At 37.0% G+C, this 21,142-nt stretch overlaps 1 protein-coding gene across 2 annotated transcripts in view; it reads right to left on the reverse strand.

Annotated features, from left to right (window-relative positions):
• Positions 1-21,142, reverse strand: part of Entpd1 (ectonucleoside triphosphate diphosphohydrolase 1) — an 83,942-nt gene that overhangs the window by 17,532 nt on the left and 45,268 nt on the right. The window contains exons 2-7 of one of the 2 annotated variants that reach the window (XM_003479762.5): positions 14,167-14,294; positions 7,533-7,650; positions 5,388-5,538; positions 2,677-2,836; positions 1,760-1,999; positions 305-565 (exon numbers count right to left, since the gene is read on the reverse strand). In XM_003479762.5, the coding sequence (XP_003479810.2) occupies positions 305-565; positions 1,760-1,999; positions 2,677-2,836; positions 5,388-5,538; positions 7,533-7,650; positions 14,167-14,294 (1,058 nt within the window). The remainder of the gene's footprint in view (positions 1-304; positions 566-1,759; positions 2,000-2,676; positions 2,837-5,387; positions 5,539-7,532; positions 7,651-14,166; positions 14,295-21,142) is intronic. The other variant, XM_063245165.1, reaches the window with a different exon arrangement.

Here is a 21,142-nt window from a genome sequence, read left to right on the forward strand (position 1 = left end):
TGCATAATGGGAGATAGATGTGTGCAAAAGAATCCTCTAAACTCCATTCCTGTTTTGGCCTTGCATGTGAAATATGATGTTTAGAGCAGTAGCTACTCTCTTAATATTACAGGAAGGTCAAGAAGATAATGCAGAAACTGATTCCAAATCCTAATATTGTTGAGCCAAAGAGCTAATCCAGAATTACCTCAAGATATTTTGTGGGAGAAAAATGAGCCTTATTATTTAAATCTGCTATAGATATACTGTATAACTTGAAACTAAAATTATCTTAACTATGTACCTCATCATTTCACAAACTTACCCCAAAGTCCCCTTGAGGTGGTGGCATGAAAACCTCATTGAAGGCGCACTGGGAGTAAGGGCAGTAACTGGAATTGAAGAGCTCGAGGATGCTTTGTGCACATTGTTGATAGTTTCCAGTACCATTGATTTGAAACTGATCAAATGGCAGAGTCTTTTCAAATCTCTTGGTGCAGGGAGACTTGTAAAGCTCAGTTACATTCACAAACTTCTCATAACCAAGGTGAAAGCATGGATCCTGGAGGATTCCATTACTTGAAACCTGAGTGGGAAAAAAAATTTGACTCATATATGAATATTTAGGGCAGAAAATATGCAGTTCATTGCTGTGTAAAGTTTGTGTAATATTCTAGGACTCAGTAGTGACATCAATATGTTTTTCTGTCTTTTCCATCCTTGCAAATAAGTCAGAAAATAGATTTATATAACAGGTACCAAAGCAGTACAGATATAAATGTACTGGTATATTTATAGAATGCTGGTAGAGCAAAAGTTGGGCCTAGAAATGCCACTAGATGACAATGTGCCTGAGTGCTTACTCCTAATGGCATAGGTCAGGAGTAGATTCACAGAGAAAACTCTCAAGGCTCTCAAAACTGAACCAGAGGGTAGTAGTCTAGAAGTCTGAACACTGCTTTTTTTTCCTTCTCATTAGGGAGGGAATCAGAAAGCCCAAGATCTGGAAGGTATCTTAGGTCTGTTAAGGCAGTAATATCAAAATGATTTTTGATCTTTATCACTCAAAAGTAGAAAGGGACCTGTTGTGAACAAGAAGCATGTGCTCTCTCTTTCTTTCTTTCTCAGTGTTTATCTTACTGATAGTGGTTTTGAGAGCCAGAGGGAGAGAGAGAGAGAGAGGCAGAGAGAGTGCCTTGGAGGGGAGCAGAGAACTGGTTGTTCTTTTAGTGGACAGAAAACAGCTGGATAAGACAACCTCCTTCGGTGTTTATTTGTCAGGGTGTGCCTGGTACTCTCATAATGCTGAGTGTTTAATTTGTTTGGTCTTTTTCAAAATGCAGAAATCATCTGGGAACAAGATTTGAATGGCTTATTGATAAATGTGTTTTCTCTATTTCTTCCTGTTCCTTCTCCAGGTCATTGCTAACAACCTTGTTTTCTATAGTTGGTAGAAAAGGCAGATTGAAAAGCAGTCTAAAAAAAATGATTCCTCTTGAACAATAGTATGTAACTTTCATTACCCACAGGGGTGAGAAATTAATTCCTAAGAAAAGAGCTGAGTTGTGTCCTTGGAAATAGTGCAGTAAACAAACACAGGAGGGGATGTCTAGATGGAAATATTCATAGGGGTCGACCAGATGTACTTTTGTATCCTTCTGAAAAGGTTTGCTAAGTGCAAAACCAACTTCAGACCAATTACTAAATTAAGAAAATAACAGGATGTGGGGGCTGGAGGACCAGATGTGAATAGTGTAGGTCTGAATCCATTTATACTTGCCTGAATGTCCTTGGCCAATTTCTGTCGGAGTGCTTCATCCTTCCCATAGCACAAGAAGCTGTGTGTGTACACAATGTAGTCCTGACCATAAAGGCGAAATTGCAGAAAGTTGTCTGGGGACTCAGTAGTGTGGCCTAGAGGCACGAAAGTGATTTGTGTCGAAGCTCCCCCAAGGTCCAGAGCTCCAAAGGTTTTCTCACTATTGCTTTCACGTGAGATTAGGCCAAACCATTTCGATTTCTGAAAAAAATATAATCACTAAGTGCTAAAAGTCTCTGTACATCCTGCTTTTCACACTATATTTTTTAAACAACAAGGGCTTTCTGGGCTAGAGAAACAGGAGTATAAAGGTTAGGCAAAGCTCATAGGAGGTTTCTGAGCTTATAATAAGGCAACAGCAAGAAGAGAAGGGATAACCCCAGACAGAAGCAACGTAGGAGTATTACTAGGACTTCCAGACGAGCTCCAGAACAGGCAGAATCACAAAGGAACCCTGCTTAATCAGTCATTAGCTGTTTGCCTTGGGCAGAATAATTACCATAATTCTTAGGCATCAATAGGGCTCTTTTAAAAGAGGGATAATAATAACACCTCCTATCACATCTAAGAATGAAATTACACAGCACATAAAAAGGGCATAGCACATGACACACAGTACTTGGCAAATACTTGCTATTCTTATTTTAATGATCAGTTTAAAATTTTGTTCTGTCTTCCTAACATGAAGACATGGGTTGCATATTCTTCAGTAGTAGAAGAGGTATTATTTTCTTAGGTGATCTTTACTAATGTAGAAGTCATTCATTCATTCATCCATCCATCCATCACTGATTCTGGCTAGTATCCCAAATACGGTCTGAAATCGCATAGCATTGGCCCCCAGGAAACCACCTTCATGACTGCTATGAAGTATTCACCTGAATGAATTTCCCCAGAAGATAGTTGATAGTAATCCAGCCATAGGCACCTTCTTCTTGGCCAGTGAGGATCCTGGCAGCCTGGAAGTCAAAGGGGTAGTCGCTAAGGATACTCGAAACTTCATTCAAGACTTTGTGTGCCAATTGTTCACTTTCCATTCTACATAAAGAAGAGGTGAAGTTAGCACTTTTGTCTTAATAATCATATCTTCTCATTTTAGCCAGTCCTTTCATGCAAGGATCCTAAGACGTGAACTATAACACAGTGAAATAAATGGAGATGTGGAGATGCTAACATGTGGCTATCAGAGGAAGTCAGTGTTTCTGAGGAGACAGAGATAACCTTTAGTTCTCTATCCTTAAATTCAAATTCTTCCAATACTTAAGAAGGTAGACTTTCCTAAAATATCATTTTTCTCTGTTGTTTTCTGGTTCAAAAAATATCAAAGGCTCTTAAAATGACTATATTTTAGTCATTTTAGGTAGGTATTATCTCATCAACACACACTAGAACTGATGTTTTCTATATATATTAGTCACCAATGATAGCTTCTAGTTGGTTACACAGACTCTGCTTAAGATTTTTAAATTAGAGATGTAGTAGAAAGCAGAAGGCAAATGACCAGGAACAGATAGATACCCAATCTCCCTTGCTACCAGACTGAGAAAAAAAAATCTTGCTCATATTATCTGTTCTTGGAGACCTTGATACCTAACAAAGGAGTTATTCTAGGTTTTCCTAGTGAAGATGAGATACAATCACTTTCAAAATCCAGGTTGGGCAATACTGACAGCCTCTGGTGGTGGTGGTGGTGGGGGGGGAGTGCTACAATTTAACTGTAACTCTAACTCTCATCAGAACAGTGTCCATAGCTATCATCTGCCTTCTTTTCTTTCTTTCTTTTTTTAATTTTATTTAAGAGGAAAAAGAGAAAAACACAAAACAAAACAAAGCGGTGTAAGGGTACACATAATACAGAACTACAAAAAAAAAAAACAGTAAGAAATCACCTGTTAATAGATTACATATTATCATCTTGAAAATAGTTGCTCAAATCACAGTATCAAAGAATACAAGGTGGACATTCAAACAGGGAGACTGCAAACAGCTGTGTTCAATGATCCAAAAACATTGATATAGTCAGCTACTTAACACCCCTAAACACACTTGCTGTTGTATCCGTTATCTGCCTTCTTTTCATCTCTAGCTTTCTTCCCCTCTAGTCCACCTTCTCTACTAGTGGTACCAATTGTGTAATATTCTAAAATGACTTCCCATTATCTCCAGATAAACTCCCAACTTCCTAGCATGGCCTGAGAGGCACTGTGTGGTCTGGACCCTGCCTTCTCAGAATTCCACTCACAATCTATAACTACCCAGCATGTTACCCTTGGAGAGTTAATTAACATTTGTGACCCCACTTCAATATCTTGTTTATAATAGTATCTCTCACTTCAAAGAGCTACAATTAAGTTAAATAAACTGTGTTAAGCGCTCAGCATAGTACCAAGAACATAGCAAGGGCTCAAAAGTATGATCTATCACTATTATTAAATTACATAAAGATAAACTGGCCATGGCGAATCATGCCTGTAATCCCAGTACTTAGGAGGCTGAGGCAGGAGGATTACCATAAATTTGAGGCCAGCTTGGATTACTTAAGGAGACCTTGTATCAAAAAAATAAAAATATAAGTTATATAATGTTAAGATTGTGTAATAAGGTTACAGTATTGGACATTACATTCAGTTATGCAAACCTATTCAGTCTTCTGACTATATCCCCACTTCCTCATTTCCTTGCCTTTGCCCATCTGTTGGAACAAAAGCGCCGTGAAGTCAGGAGCGTTGTCCTATTCAGTAACCCTGCCCTTAAAACAATACCTGATGGGCTGGGGATTTAGCTCAGCGGCATAAGCACCTGCCTTGCAAGCAGGTGGTCATGAGTTCAATCCTTGGTACCGATAAAAAGAAAAAAGAAAAAAAAAGTGTAAAAAAAAAATATCTGACACAGATCAGTGCCAAAAAAGTTTGTCACTGGATGCAAATGTATGCTGTCTGCTTTACCTATCATGCTTTTTCCTTGCTCTCCAACTCCTCCCCGCTTCTGATACTGCTTTCTGACCACAGTGTCTCATTCTGGGTAGCATCACATGCCCTCAGTAGCAGCTCTGAGCGCTCCTCTATCAAAAACTTGATCAATCTGTATGGAAAACCTGGTTTCCTTGAGGGCTGAGTCACCTACTTCCATATTCTAGGAAAAGTAGGTACTCGTGGCCCATGAATTAATGAATGAGCAAATAAACAAATCATGCATACAGGTACCAAGTGGTAAGCAATTAAAAATTTACTGTGAGTAGTTGTCTTGGGATATCTATGGGTCTCCTCTAGTCTTCATTCTCCTCTCTGATACTGATTGGCTACATCTATATCCCAAATGTTAAGTACAGATTCAACCCTCTTCCCCTCCCCTTGAATTCCTCATGCGGAGAGAGGCAAAACCTTTTTATATACTCAAAATCTTACTACTGTGTTGTGGATACTATGAGTTTGGGAGTTTTACTCACTTATTAAAATTTTCTTTCTTAGATGTAGACTTTGAGAGAAATAGGACTTGAAATGTAAGAGAGGTATGGCTTTATCCACAATTTCAGAGGCTCTTGCACTGCTTCTAATACCTAGCCACTTTTGGTCTCTATATGCTGCTATACCTGAGTAACCGCATGCCTGCCGTAGCTCCCAGGTAAACAGGGGTCTCTGAGTGCAAGGACTTTGGAATCACGTTCTTGGACCTTTCCATGCATTCAAGCAGGTATGTTTCTAGATCATCTATGTTATTACTATATGCTGCGATTCCAGGACCTAGGAAAAGATATAAAAGATGACAAAAAATGTATAGGCATAGCTTGACAATATTACAGCAAAATCTAGTGTAGGTTGAGAAAATACAAAAAAACAATTTCCTGATGTGCTATATATTACATTGCTATACTTAGAGGGTCACTCTTTGAACTTAGCCTTGGTACAATTTAAGTTTTGAATCTTGGGTTGTGTCTATTCAGTAACTTCACTGGATTGTGCAATGTCATATTCAATTATGTAACATCTTTCCTCAGATTCTGATAGGCAATCATAGAAAAGCACACTCTTAGCTATCTTGGATGATTCTTTTACTAATGACATTAGTTTCTAGAAGATCTAAATAAACATGATATTTAGAACTAAAATTAAAATAATCACCAGATCTACTGACTCTCCAAAACATAGAAGCTGCTTTGAACTAGCTATGTGATCACAGCCAGTACCCTAAAATTTCTGAGGTAGAGTTTCTTTGTTAGGTGAAACAGGAATAGAATCTAAGTCTCTTCAGTGACTTTTCCACTCCAGTATCCTGCTGCTGTAGTAAACTGTTTTTACCATTTTAGAAATAAGTCACTGTTTCTATGGAGAGGATTAGAGCCAAAATTCCTTAAACTTTTAGAAGTTAACACTCAAAGTTTTCATCTCCTGTTAAAATAAATTACTATATAATGCACCATAAAGAGGATTCTTTGAAGATAATTATACAAATAAGTTCAATAGATTATTCACAGGACTTTAAAAGACTGTTTAGGTAAGTATAATGAGAAGAATCATGTCTAAATTAGCTATTTTGGTTCAGATAATCTGACCTTAAATGGGGAGAAATAATGTATTTGTTAGAACAAACACTCATGCACTCATGGAATGAGTTTTGGAAGAAAGACCTCTGCTAGATTAAAAAACAAACCTTTAAAAAAAATAGAAGGGAGTGAATTAAATAAAATGAGGAATTGGGATCTTAAAATATATAAGAAGTATCATCTCAGTATTGATGGGCCAAAGTCTCAGGGTACCAGAATATTGAGTGAAATGATTTTCTGTGTTGAAAATGTCTGTCTCTGTCTACTACTGTCTTGATAAAAATTAGTGAAAACTACAGGTCATTGCATTAAAACTTCATTATGTTCTAGAATTAGGTTATCTGTCTAACAGAAAATAAACAGTGGGTTCCTGGCTGAAAAGGCCAAGAAAGATAAAAGTCAAACAGATTGTGGTACAATGCAGAAATATCTAGTATATGCTGAGGTGGAGGGAGTGGAGACAGCCAAACTGGTCAACAACTTCCTTAGACTGTGACCTTAAAACAGGCTAGGAAGGAGAAAAAAGGCGTTACAGTGGGCGGCTCTGTGGGGTAGCAGGAAGCCTGGAGACCTAGATTCTCGTCCTGGTTCTGTTGCTACACATCACGCACTGCTTCCTTCTCTGTAAAACTAGATTTAAATGATGCATTAAGCCCTTTTTTCTAACCTAGCAATCTCTGGTCTTTCCTGCTACACAGAGGCATAAAGCTTTGGAAAATTTGTTCTAAACTATAAATTAGAGGACAAAATTGAGAAAGCAGCAATTCCAGGATTGCTAGGGAATCTAGAGCCTTAGGGCTCCTCCTAGATCTGACTCAAGCACCTAGGTGTGGGGCCCCACATCCACTTAAAAACCCTTCCAGGTGATTCTGATGCAGTTACAAATCAGAACTACTGGCTAAGCTGTGGGTTTTAAATTCAGCAGGCCTCAGTTTTCATCCCAGTTCCATAACTCACTAACTCAAGTGACCTTAAAAAGTAGTATTAACCTTTTCCAAGGTTGGTACTCTCATTTTAAAAAATGCAAATAATGATACTCATGTTATTTTTATAATGATAAAATAACAACAGCATCTCCACTGTGTCTTCGTTTGATTTCCACAATGAGGGCTTCTTTTGTCTTTTCTTGTTCTTGCCATGCACTTCTCATAGTCTCACTTCCCACTGTACCCCTTTCCACTGGCTTCATCTCACCTTTTACTTTACATTCTTCTACTTGATACACCACCCCTGTGTTGTTCTTCTTTTCAGCATCCCACTTGTAGATATACAAACTTGTGTGAGAAGAGCCTGCATCCAGCACAATTCCATACTGAAGGCAAAACAAATTTTAAAAAGTATCAGTATCACATCATTTTTCTCCATATTCAGCTTGCAGTGGGAAAGGGACAACAATGGCAGTTTCCAAACCATAAGGGGAAAGTACAGTATTCTAATTTGAGAGGAATGTTGGGCAGGGTGGGACGAAGGCAGGCTGGGGTTATCCTGACCAGGACTTACAAGCACACCCACTGAGATGGTCTCAGTACTGGTGGTAACATTAGAAACATTTAACAGCTTGCCCAGAGTGGGGCGTGAGCAAGAGTACTATTTAGCAGCTTCATAGGTGAATCTAACGTGCAGTCAGAATTGAGACACACATGCTGAAGAAGCTGAGACACTATGGAGGTATAGAAAACAGTTCATTCAATAGCTTTCAAACTTATCTACACATTGGAATCCCCTGGAGAACTTCAAAACCTGTCAGACTTGTGTCAGACCCTGAGACACTGTGATTTAATTCGTCTGGTATGTGGCCTGATCTTTGGAATTTTTATGAGATCCCATGTGATTCTAATGTGCAGAAAACTTGGGAATCCACTGAGTTAATCCACTGAGGGGTACACAGTCAAAATAAATATCTTTATTTAATTTTAGTTCATTGATTGTGGAATTTCGTTTTTAAAAAGGATATAGACAATATAGTGTTTGCTTGTAATTATGAATGTAAGTATAAAGTTATATTTAATACATCTTAAAATATATCATTTCATGTTTCAGTTTTTTTTAAGACTGGGGGATATTAAAGGAAGAAAGAAAGTATAAGGCAAGGGAAGAGACAACATAAAAAGAACTAGATGATCAGGAGAGAACAAAGTCAAGCTGTCCTATTTTGTGAGTGCATTAAGTACATCTTACAGGTATTGCAGAAACACTGAATTATCTAATTTCTCAGAACAACACTGTAAGGTATATACTACTTTTATCATTTCTACATAAATGAGAAACATCAAATTTTACATAATTTACTCAATATTTAGTACAGTGAAGAGTACTAAGAGTACCAATCTTAAATGTGCACCTCAATGAGTTTTTGTATATTTTTCCATGTAACAACTACAATAGCACAATACTAAATAATTTTAGCCTCCAGCAAAATTGCCCTTCTCAATCATTTCACCCCAAGGGTAACCACTGTTTTCATTTCGATGACCATGACTGAGTTTTGCTTGTTTGTTTTGTTTTTTTTGTGTGCCTGTGGGTGATTCTGTGCATTAAAATGAGTGCTCTTTTTAAATTTTGAGACAGGCTCTTGCTAAACTGCTAAATTGTCTGGGTTGAACTTTAACTTGCTATCCTCCTGTCTCAGCTTCCGAGAGTGTTGTACTGTGTTATAGATGTGTACCAATATATGTAGCTTGCCTGTTTTTGAACTGCAGTGAATGTGACTCATATAATTTACCTACTCTATGTTTAACATTTTTATGTCTGTGAGATGCATTCAAAGTGCATATCAGTAGTTCATCCTTTTCTAACTACTATAGAATATTTCATTATGTTCATGTATTATGTTTCCACCCATTCTATTGTTGATGAACATTTGACTTGTTTGTAAATTGGAACCTCAACTATCAGAAACATTCTTGTATGTTTTTTTTTTTTTTGTACATTTTACTCTGTGGCAGTAAGCTCACATTTTTCTTTGGTTAGCTATCTAAGAGTAGATTGCAAATGGCCATTTTGATCAACTGGTACTCACTTTTAATTATATCCCTAAATTTAATCAGGGAAAAATTCAATGATTGATTAATGACATCTTCTATGGACTTGTAAGGATAATATACACACATACTTTTTATCATTTGTATACAACAGAGAAATAATGAAAAAAGTAATTGGGGAATCAAAGAAAAAGAAACAGAGAAGTCACTTCTGAAATGTGAGCCAACACTTGCTACATTGTACTTTGTTGCACATTTGAGCATATTTGTAGGGATTATCTCCTTGTGTTATCTTCTGAGAGCTTCCAGTATGAAAAGATAAATAGAAATGAAGAGACCTGCCTGGGCCACTAAAAGCTAAAGTTAGAGTCCCTTGAATTAAACTCTTTCATTTCATGCGAGATCAGGAAGTATCACTGCACAGATCTGGTGATGATCATTGAACTTCTATAACCTCTAGAGTTTACTGTCATATGACGACACTGGGGAGTCCCCCTAGTAATTACTGGTATGGCCTTGGGAAGAAAAGAACCTTAGACACAGCAAGAAAGTCAGCTGGGAAGATTCTTGTGCAGCTAGACCTGCAGTGAAAGGAAACCAAGAAAAGATTTAAGTGCTGACCACTGCAGGTAGGGAAGGGTGCTGACTGAGGTCTGAGGCCTTTGGCCCAGTGGGAAATCTCTCAGAGTGGAAAAAGAGACTCTAGGGTGACACAGTAGAAATTTGTGTTGCTCCCTATCAGGGCTCTTGAAATCTTCTTGCTAGAAAATGTTCTTACAGCAAGTATGTGATTAAAAACTAGAGAGGCAGCAACACCTAGTTCCCTTTATCTGGAATCAGGACATTCTATTCTGTTCTGTCTAACTTCATTGACATGAAAGTCAATCTTCCAGTAGATCCAAAGGGCCAGACTTGCTTCTGTTCTCTTGCTTATTCAAGGCATTATACTGTGAGGTGCTTAACAAATAAAAGCTTTTACTGCATTTGGTTTGCAGATATTTGTAAAGTGGGTAGGACGCATTTTGACAGAAAACTGAGACATTCCGCCTTGTGTAATATGGCACTCTGGAAAGCTAACTTGCTGAACTGTGCCAACAAGTGGGAGCTGGTGATTATTTTGTTGTTTGGTTTTGTTTTCTGTAGTGGAATTGAACCAAGGGTTTCACACATGTTGGGCAAGGATTTTATCATTGAACTACATCACCAATACTCTAAAATGTTTTGCAGAAAAAAATTGGTATTACTCCTTGAGAGGTAGCTAAATCTTAATTATCTGAAAGTCCTCCATTTTAGCATTCAAGGAGTTTGCCCTTCAGTTACAGTGTCCACCTAGATTCAGGTAATAGCTTTTGCTCTCTTCCCACATTCTTTCCAACATGTATTCCAAACTGCCCAAAGCCTTGAAGGATCTCAGTCAGTAAATCTTTCTAGAATTTTGGAGAATATTCTTGTTCTCTTCTTCTCCTGAGCTCACCAGCCCATTATCTAGTGAATTAAACTCTAGCAGCAGAGAAACCCAATGCTTTTGTCCTTCACATATAAATCAGTTTAAAAGCCTTTAAAAGGATGTCTTTATATTGAAGGAAAAAATTAAAGTTTAAGTGATGAGGAAAAAATATGATATTCCCTTATTATTTCAGTATTATTTTCTATTTTAAAAGTACTAAAAAGAAGAAAACAAAGGAAGAAAAGACATGTAAGATGTCACATAAATATTTTTATTATTAATAAAATAATAAACTGCTATTTTATTCACTCCCTTTCAAGTCTTTTAAAATGTGGTTATAATGTGCATTTTAAAATGTGGTTATATTCTTATTGTGCATACAGTTTTGTCCTAACCTAATTTTTGGTCATGTACATGATGTTAGTGATTATAACTGATCTTAATGAGCTATGCAATAGGAACAAAAGTGGTGATGCAAAGAGAAGAACAGAAATGATCTTTTTGGCTGATGGGGCCACCAATGTAGCTGACTCTCATGAAGACCTGGTAATCTAGGCAACAGTGGACCCTGGTCTCACTGAGACCAGAGGCCACATGAAGGCAGGGAAGGCCCCGGTTTAGGATGAGAAAATTTTACTACACAAATTTCATAATCTGAGACTTTAGGTGATCTCTTTAGATGGAGGAATACAGAGAATACTGGGGTGTCACATGGCCTGCTTCCTTGCTTGCTGGATGCTCCTCACCAGAAAACATTTTCTGTCACACTGGCCCACTGGCTGTTGCTCACAGGCCACATGGTTTCTTCTTTATAGTCTTTGCCCAGAAAATCCATCAGCTGATATCCCAGTCTTCTCTTATCAGCACTGGTAAGATTCTCCTAATCAGAATGCCTATGTTTTTCCTCTAAAGATAGTGTGGAGCACATGATTTAATCACATATGCTGTGTTTGTGGCTGTTTGTGTAATGTCTGTCTTTAGATGATAAGCAACATAAGGGCAGTCTACTTTACTTACCATGACATTTCTAGCATCCTCCATGGAATAGCCTACTATATTTTGGGATAGATGGAATTAAACAAATAATTGTTGAATCAAATGAGTGAATTTAAGCTTTGGAACCATATGGTTCCAAAATTACTTCAAATTTGACAGGGAGCTGATATCTATAATCTATAAATATAAAGTAGTGCCTTTAGGGTTGTTCTGCAAACCTCCCCACCAAGTACCTCATAAACCAAGTGCCATGGTTCAAATGTTTTCCCCTCTAATACTCATAGTTAGAAACTTAACTACAGTGCAAGTGTTGGAAGGTGGAAGCTAATAGTGTTTAGGATATGGAGGATCTGCTTTCATGAATGGATTAATGACACAATAAAATGAACTTTCAGGAGTGACTTCCCTCTTCTGGCCCACTGCTATGGAGTAAATGTTTAATGACTATTTTTAAGAGAATGAATGTATAAAATGCACACAAAGACTAGGAAATCTAGTTCTTATCTTTGATGTGCTTCTAGTCTAGTAGTGGCTAGCCAAGTAAACACTTCTTTATTCTAATAAAGAGCTCTTGGTGTGTTATGCCAAATGTGACACAGTCTTGTCCCAGTAAAACTGGATCAGGAAGAAATAAAACAAGATCATACCATTAGCTTAAACCAAATATCCCAAGTAAAAATATCTGTGTTATCTTTTATCATGTACCTTGTTTATTCAACTTACTTCTGAATGATTTCAGAGATATTATCATAGTATATTACAAAGCAGCAATATTTCATTGATTAACAACACCTTCCATATCACATTCTGCAGTGATGGAAATGTCCTATACCTATATTGTTCAATATCTGCCTCCAGTACATGCCAGAAACATTACAAAATAATGTATAATCTAAAAAAGACTACTTTTTATATATGAAATTATGTTTGACAGGGCCAATAACTGCTTTTCAAATACTCATGCCTTTTATTTAACTAATGACAAAGACCTTGTTCCATTTTTCTAGGTTAACATAACAACATAGAAGCATGACAGACTTGAAGACCACAATAAATGAAGGAAGTCATCCATGACCACAAGTATTGCTTGGGAACAAGAGCTTCAGTCTGCCCTGAATTTTGCCCCCAAGGCAGTCCTGCTCTCCAGTGATGCAATGCTGAATATGCAAAAAGATCAAATCAAGAATGCAATCATGTACTTTTGGAGCTAATAAATAAATAGCAGAACCAAGATGTCATTAAGATTCAACTGTGAGTGAAATTTTGCCAAAAGAACCAACATCACTCAACATTAAAAGGCAAGAGACCACTGATGAGACTGCATTAGCCTTCTATCCTGACAAAGCAACTGCTGTACACAAGTCCACTGGGTTGAACTTGTATAACAAAATGATGCTAATGTAATACCCATGCCTTTGCTGTACAACAAGTGAATTTGATGCACGGTAAAAATTTCATAGGGCTGGCGTGTATGTCAGGCTTACAGCTCATCATCTTCAAATGAAAGAGAATATACTTCTTCATATGCATTCTAAGACCTCCATGGTCAAGTTAACTTCTAGGTATGTCACGATGCACAGGTACAGATGTGCTCAATGGCATATTCATATCCTCTGTGCACAAGTAGATTTGTCTACTCTCATTTCAGTGGAATATTTACAAATTAACTACAAATTTACTGTATGTTTTAAAAAATAAAAATCGTATTACAAGTTTACATGGATGAACTGGAAAGAAAGCAGAAATATGTCATATAAAGTTAATGACCTTAATGATTTTAATTGTATTAACTACGTCTTGAAATTTAACAAGACATCTCCCCATCCTAAAATTCATTTCAAATAACTATACTTGCTATCTGAATGTTCTCTGAATTTTTACCAATTTTGTTGCTTTAATATTTTTGGAGAGAAGAAACATGTCTTCTGAACAATCGCTGACTTGAAGCACTTTATGCAGATTGATTTGATGACAGTGGTGATGATAGAGTACAAAAGAGTGCAATGTTGTGGCTAATGCATGATGAACAATGAATATGAAGTGGAGATAGTACTAGATCTTGAATGCCAGAATAGCCTAAGAAAAGTTGGGACAAGGTGAATAAAGCATTTATCTTTATTAATAGAGTATTGACTTAATAAATTTACTGAATAATCATAAATTCTATTCCCACCACTAATTAATTCAAGACATCTTTTCTTTAGAAAGAACAACCATTTCCGTTTTATTCTCCTAATCGAACAGATATTGACTTGTTTCTAGGCTTCTAGAATCTTAATTGCCCCTACATAATTGCCCGAGTCCTTTTCTCACCCCATCCAAGCCCCTTTCTTACATACAGACACAGACATGCACACATACACATATACAGACACACAACAGACACACTCTTGATTTGACTTGCCTTAAAATTTTCAGGTAATGGTTTGTTCTGGGTCAGCCCCACAGCAATCAAAGCTATCACAGCAGTGATAGAGGAGAAACCAAGGATTGCCAGGATATTTTGAGAGCAAAATCTTTTCACATTGGAATCTAAAACCAAAATCATAAGAGAAAATATTAACAAGAAGCCAACAAACAATGATTTTTCTCACCTTTCTGTCTGGTCTTGTAATGGCTATCTGGAGACACTAGACATATTTTTAAAGCATGTCTTTATCCACCATAAAAGCATTTTCAAAGTAATTAGGAAACAACTCAAGAACAAATGGATCTGCCTGTACTGTCAGAAGGGCCAGAACTGAAGTACTGGTAATAGAAAGAAGAACAGACAAAACTAAGTCACTGATCAGATCTTGATTAGAAAGAAGAATCTCAAATTGGTAGTTTGTTCAATAGATCACATAGGTATATCAAAATAAACTGTAAAACAAATGAAAAATAAAATTAGATCTCATTTTAAATACAGCAAAATGTTTATTAAAAAGTATTGGGGGCGGGGATTAAGCTCAGTGGCTAAGGGCCTGCTTGGCAAACTTAACATCATGAGTTTGATCCCTGGTACCAAAAAAAAAAGTATTAAGTATATTCATCAGACATCAAACCCCACCACTCTATGACCACTTTTATTTGACAGGCAATTGGGAATAGCCTGGGCTGAGACGTTTTTGAATATTTCAGTCTATCACGTTATCCTGTTCTTATTTTTACCCTGTCATGGGATGTTAAAAAAAAAAACCCCAATAGAAGAAGTGTATAAAAATTATGCTAATTGGATTTAAAGAGATCATAGGAGACACATACAGTAATTCAAATGATTGTACCACTCCCTCCATTCTGACAATTCCATCTCTTCTTCACTCAACTTTCCAAATTACCCTCAAATTTTTCTTGAATTTTGGGAAGAAGAATAGGATAATGTAATAAAGAAGTATGCAGAATTGAAACTTGTCTTTCAGAACAATTTGCACTTCTCTAAGGTCAGAGGGTGGGACCAAGACAGTTAAAAGAGGAATATAGGTCTCTTCCTCTCTCTGTCTCTGTCTCTGTCTCTGTCTCTGTCTCTGTCTCTCTTTCTCTCTCTGTCTCTCCTCTCTCAAAAATTTAGGGCCTAGCCACTAGCTAGGCCCTAAAGTGGGAATTCCTCTTCATGCTCTTAAACAGAATCTTGGACTTTATTTAAGATTGATTAACTGCATGTATCTCCAAACTGCAAAATTCATAGAATTTTGAACTAATCTTCACTGAAAAACTTAGAATAAAAAGTATTAGCAACACCAGTATCTACTGCTTGCAAACAAGGAACAGTAGACAAGATACACAGCATTTCCACTTTCTTCTTTCCCATAAAGGCTTCCATTTTGTTCAGGTATTTTCCTCTTGCTCAAGCTCAGGCATGATCTCAATCAGTCTGTGTAATTTCATTCCGTCACTACTGTTTCTGCAATGGTTACCTACCATATGACCTGTGGAACCTGGAGGAAGTCTGCTGGCGAGGGGGTGTTGGGGATATTTTCTCTTCTTCTCATTGTCCTGCTTATATAGGATGATATCCAGTCATATAGGTGGAGAGATGGAGAGAACCTGAATCCTTGCTGGCATTTTGAACTGCTAAGTCAACCAAATCTAAGCCTATTCTCCCAAAAAACTTATGTTTTGAACCAGATTTTAATTACTTGAAACCAAAACATTCAAGTACAATAGTATAGCAGAAATGTCTTCTTTAATGCTGGCACTCTGGAATCTGGGACAAAGCCCTATTAAATATTCCCCATCTTGGTTACCAAAGATCTGATGTTGACAAACACAACTCTAGCAAGCGTGTGTTTTAGATGAATATTTTTAACATCTACAGGGAGCATACTGCAATAATATTTTTTCTACAATAAAATTCTGAATGCTCTACTACCTCAAACTATTTAAAATTTGTTTATTTTATTTTCATAAAGTACAGATGTGTTATCTCATTTTCCTTTCATGTCTATATAGGCATTACTCTTAGCATCCAAATTATTATGATAAGAAACACTAGTAAGATCCCTGTTCTTTGAAATATACAGTCTACTTAAGAAGACAGATAAACCAGAGAAGGAGCATGTAAATAAGGGTTTCAGATCATGATATATTCTAAGGAGGAATAAAACCAAGAAATGTGGTAAGAGGTGGACTGTAGAAGAGGTGGGATTGAGGAAGGATAGTAGATCAAGGGTCAAGAAAACATCTCTGAGTTAATATTTGAGCTGATAGCCAGATGACAGGAAAACAGCAGCAATGAGGAGGAGGATAACATTCCAAGGAAAAGGGAACAGGAAACTGCAAAAGCTCTGAGATGGGATCCAACTTGACATGACTGTAACTGCTACTTTTACTTCCTTTTTCTAATGAGGATACTTTCTAACTTTTTATCACTGAACAGTTGAACTCACACTTTTCCACATTTGCCCAGTTTTTCCAGTGATATCCACCTTATTAGAATATAGTCAAGCTTTTCATATTCTTATTAAAGATACTACAAATGAAGTCAAGAAAGAAAAGTTTAGGAATACATCATTTTCAAAATCCTTATAACCAAAGGAGACAAACTAGATCACCCAGAGAACAGTAACTATAATACTAAGACATTGTGGGCTATATTGTAGGCAGTTTTCAGAAACCCTGCTTATATAAAGGAAGTCTGACTCTTCCCAGGAAGTGGTACTTGATGTGGAAGTACAGGGTGATGTATTTGAGACAAACTCATACAGAGGGAACCACTGAGCTGGGGGTGTAGCTGAGGGGAAGAGTGCTTGCCTAACATGTAGGAGTCCCTGGGTTTGATCTACATGATTGCAGACACACAAAAGAGGAACTATTTAGATTACTGTCACCTCTTAGACCCCTCCAAGGTCTTTCAGATCCTGCAACTACTACAGTCAAGTTCTGTTATGGCAAATTCACATTGACTGTCTTCCCCTTAATAGGCTCTTCATTTGATTCACAGGTAACAGAAAGATGCTTTCTATTTTATGAGGTAAAATGATCCAAAATTTTTTTCAAAAAACAATTTGACCAAAAATATCTAATGGCAAAGTATGTGGGGTTTTCCGTTTTGATTTGGCTTGCTATATTATAGAATTCAAAGCTACCTTCTCTTCCTCTTTTTCTCCTATGAGAATCAGGTAATAACTTGACAGACAAAACTAAGAAACTCAGGCTTTAAGAAAACACACTGATTTCAAGTCAATTAGCTATGTTAGAAGCAACACACACACGCACACACACACTGTCCCTTAAATTCATAAAGAGCAATCAGGAGGTACAATTAAAATCATATTAAAGTAAAAATAAAAATTATTTTATTGTGTCCTTAGTCAAAACTCTGCTGTTCAGAAAAATTCTATCATCTAAAATTAAAACCACACTGAGATACCATCTCACTCCTGAAAGAATGGCCAGGATCAAGAAAACCGACAACAAATGCTGGAGAGGCTGTGGGGAAAAAGGAACTCTCCTGCACTGCTGGTGGGAGTGTAGACTGGTACAGCCTTTGTGGAGATCTGTCTGGAGATTTCTCAAAAAGTTGGGACTGGAAATCCCATTTATTCCAGCTATTCCACTTCTAGGCATATTCCCAGAAGAACTGAAAGCATCATACCACAGTGATATATGTGCACCTATGTTTATAGCAGCACAATTTGTAATCGCCAGATCTTGGAAACAACCCAAGTGTCCATCAACTGAGGAATGGATAAAAAAGTTGTGGTATTTCTATACAATGGAGTATTATTCAGCTATAAAGAAGGATCACATTGAGATATTTATCAATAAATGGGCGCAGCTTGAGACCATACTCATAAGTGAAATAAATCAATCTCGCATGTGTGAATACCGAATAGTTTCCCTAATGTAAGTAATGATTCAAATATATAAAAATATGTGGTAATCATGATTCCCCATTAGGTGGCCTTGAAGCCTTATAAAGTTTTCACTCATTAATTAGAAAGGCTTTATTCTGGGCTTCTTGATATGAAAATATTTGAAACTAGAGTATATGAAGTTTTATCCAAATATTTCAAGGAAAAAGACACTATGGTAACTACTATTAAGTCGGGTTATATGGTGGTGAAGTACTAGGTTGTTGAAACAGTCATGCTGTGACCTCTATTGTTATATTGTTATGTCCTGTTTTATCTCAATCTCCCCCTTGTTTTAAAAAAATTAGTCATTTCTTATGTTTGTCTTAATTAAAGAAAAAATTCAAAAAATTAGGATATATAAATAGTAACTCTTTTTGATTTCCTATTAACTTGTTTTGAAGTCCTGTAGTACTCCCACGATCTTGTTTTGACTGATTAGACTCTGTTCCATTCTATATGATAGTATCAAGTTTGAAGACATAGGCAACTACTTTGAAGACAATAAGATTCACTAAGATACCCATTCTGGTTTGACTATTGTCTTCTTTGGAAGTCCTGTAATGTTTACAATGCCTAAGTTTTATTGGTCTTGTTCTCTACTGTTTTGTCCAACTTTATAATATCTAATGAGATAGACAATTCTTTTTAAGGAAACAAGGGACAACGTTGATAACCATTGTTGATAAACTTGTACTCTGTTCTACACCATGTGCTATGTCTATCCTTGGTATTGACTGACAGCTTTGTTTTGCCATATTTGACTGTATTCTCCCCCCCCAAAAAAAAGTAATAAGCACTAAGGAGTAATAAAATCCAAAATGTGTAAATTTTGTTGTAAAAAAGAGAGGGAAAAAGAAAAAGAAAAAGAGCTCTAACGGATATAACAGCAAGTGTGTTTAGGGGTGTTAAATAGCTGACTATATCAATGTTTTTGGATCATTGAACACAGATGTTTGCAGTCTCCCTGTTTGAATGTCCACCTTGTATTCTTTGATACTGTGATTTGAGGAACTATTTTCAAGATGATAATATGTAATCTACTAACAGGTGATTTCTTACTGTTATGTTTTTTTTGTTTGTTTGTTTGTTTTTTTTTTGTTTTTTTGTTTTTTTTTTTTTTTTGTAGTTCTGTATTACGTGTACCCTTACACCGCTTTGGTTTGTTTTGTGTTTTTCTCTTTTTCCTCTTAAATAAAAAAAAAATTTCTATCATCTACACTTCATGACACCAAAACATTAATGAAACATCTCTGTTAATAAAACAGCTTTAGGCTATTGATAGATTTGGGTCATTTTAGGCTAAAAGGGAAAAATTTTTATTTGTAGATCTAGTGACTAGATTCGTTTGTTCCAATTTTTTATGGGCCATATCAAAACTAGGCTTAGCTTGCCACATAGAAAACAGAACAGCAAATGCAAGTAAGTGCTAGCGAACAAACATCAGAAGAATACCATGGTCCTTCCTGAATTTACACAACGTAATAAGCATTGAAGCTCAGCAGCACCAATCCCAATTTAAACTTGCCATTTGCCCAACTTGCAGAGTCAAAGTCTCCCTATCTCCACCACCCTCCTTCTCTCCATCAGAGCACACGTATCTAGGTTGTTCTCATAGTCAGGGGTTTTAAGGTCTTTTCTCATTGCTTCATCCCAGGACCCTAGACCAATTTCTTTCTATGTTAACTAATACCTGAACCCACCTGTATTTTATATCTGATCTTTCACAACAGCCCTTTCTAGAGGATTTCCACCCTTCCCAGTTTTCTTCCTTATCAGAATCCGCTCTTCATGTGGCTGCAGGATGCTCTCTGAGGTACTTCCTAATAAGGAACCCATGATAGCTTCTTGCTGTTCATTGCCTGTTGGTGTCCAAGATCAGAATGCCTGACATTATGAGTAATAGAATGTAAGCTCCCTGGGGGCAGGGATTGGTTTCCTGGCTTGGACTTGTTTATGGCTATATTTCATGATGAATTAATAAATATATTACATGAATTTTTGTTCCATGTGAAATATCCTTCACCTGGAATTCCATTCTCATGGTCTACCAAGTCTTTTTTCTTGCCTCCTTAAATACCAAGCTCAATACTTACGTTTCCCTCCATAACCTTCAAAGATAAGTTATTCCATTAGTTTTCCCTTCACATGCTTGTTCTAGTAACCTAATGGTTTGAACCACTTCTATTAAAGAGTTTTACAGTTGAAACATGGGCTATGCTTTATTCATTCTTTCACTTAGTAATTGAACAATTATTTACTAGGCACCAGAGTTGCCCTACGTCAGTGATGGCAAACATTTTAGAGATGAGTGCCCAAATCATAACTTGAAATCCACTTATTTATCACAAAATGCCAATATTGCAATTAAACCTGAATAGTGAAGTCTTAGTTTAGAAAATACAACTCATTAACATCTTTTGTCTCAAAGGAAAAACACAGTAACACATGTGCTACAGGTTTGCTGCTACTGGCCTCGGCTCTTAGTTACAGCACTGAACAAAACTGATGAATGTCTCCAGCTATATGGTGCTTTATATTCCAGTATGGAAGAAAAGACAGAAAAGAAGGGTCAGGTATGGTGGCATATACCTATAATCCCAGCATTCAGGAGGCTGATGGGGAGAATCACTGTGTGATCAAGGTCAGCCTCTACTTAACAGTGAGTTCAAGGTCAGACTGAACTACTTAGCAAGACTCTTGCTTGCAGGGCCTTGATGATTCCAGTAAGAACTTTGTCTTACATTGACTTATTACAGAGTAATTTCTATTATCTGTGTTCAACACCTTAGGGCACCAGTGAAGAGCAAGGATGCAGCTTGTAGGGCAGGATACACCTGCCTCTTACATGCTGCTGAGACTATCTCCAATGAGGTTAGGCTGTAAGAGGACAACAGCCAACAGCCAAGGGTAGACAGAGCCCAGATTCTTTTGGGTGGAACTTGTATCCACCCGGGGCCATGCAGACACATCTAAGAGGAGTAAACACCATCATCACATGGGAGTCTTCTCAGTACCTTCTATGGTCCTTGATGCCCCAATACTGGA

Source organism: Cavia porcellus, unplaced genomic scaffold (genome assembly GCF_034190915.1).
Source record: "Cavia porcellus strain 051 isolate PalLab524CR breed Dunkin Hartley unplaced genomic scaffold, mCavPor4.1 scaffold_2, whole genome shotgun sequence".
In the NCBI taxonomy this organism is placed as follows: Eukaryota; Metazoa; Chordata; class Mammalia; order Rodentia; family Caviidae; genus Cavia; species Cavia porcellus.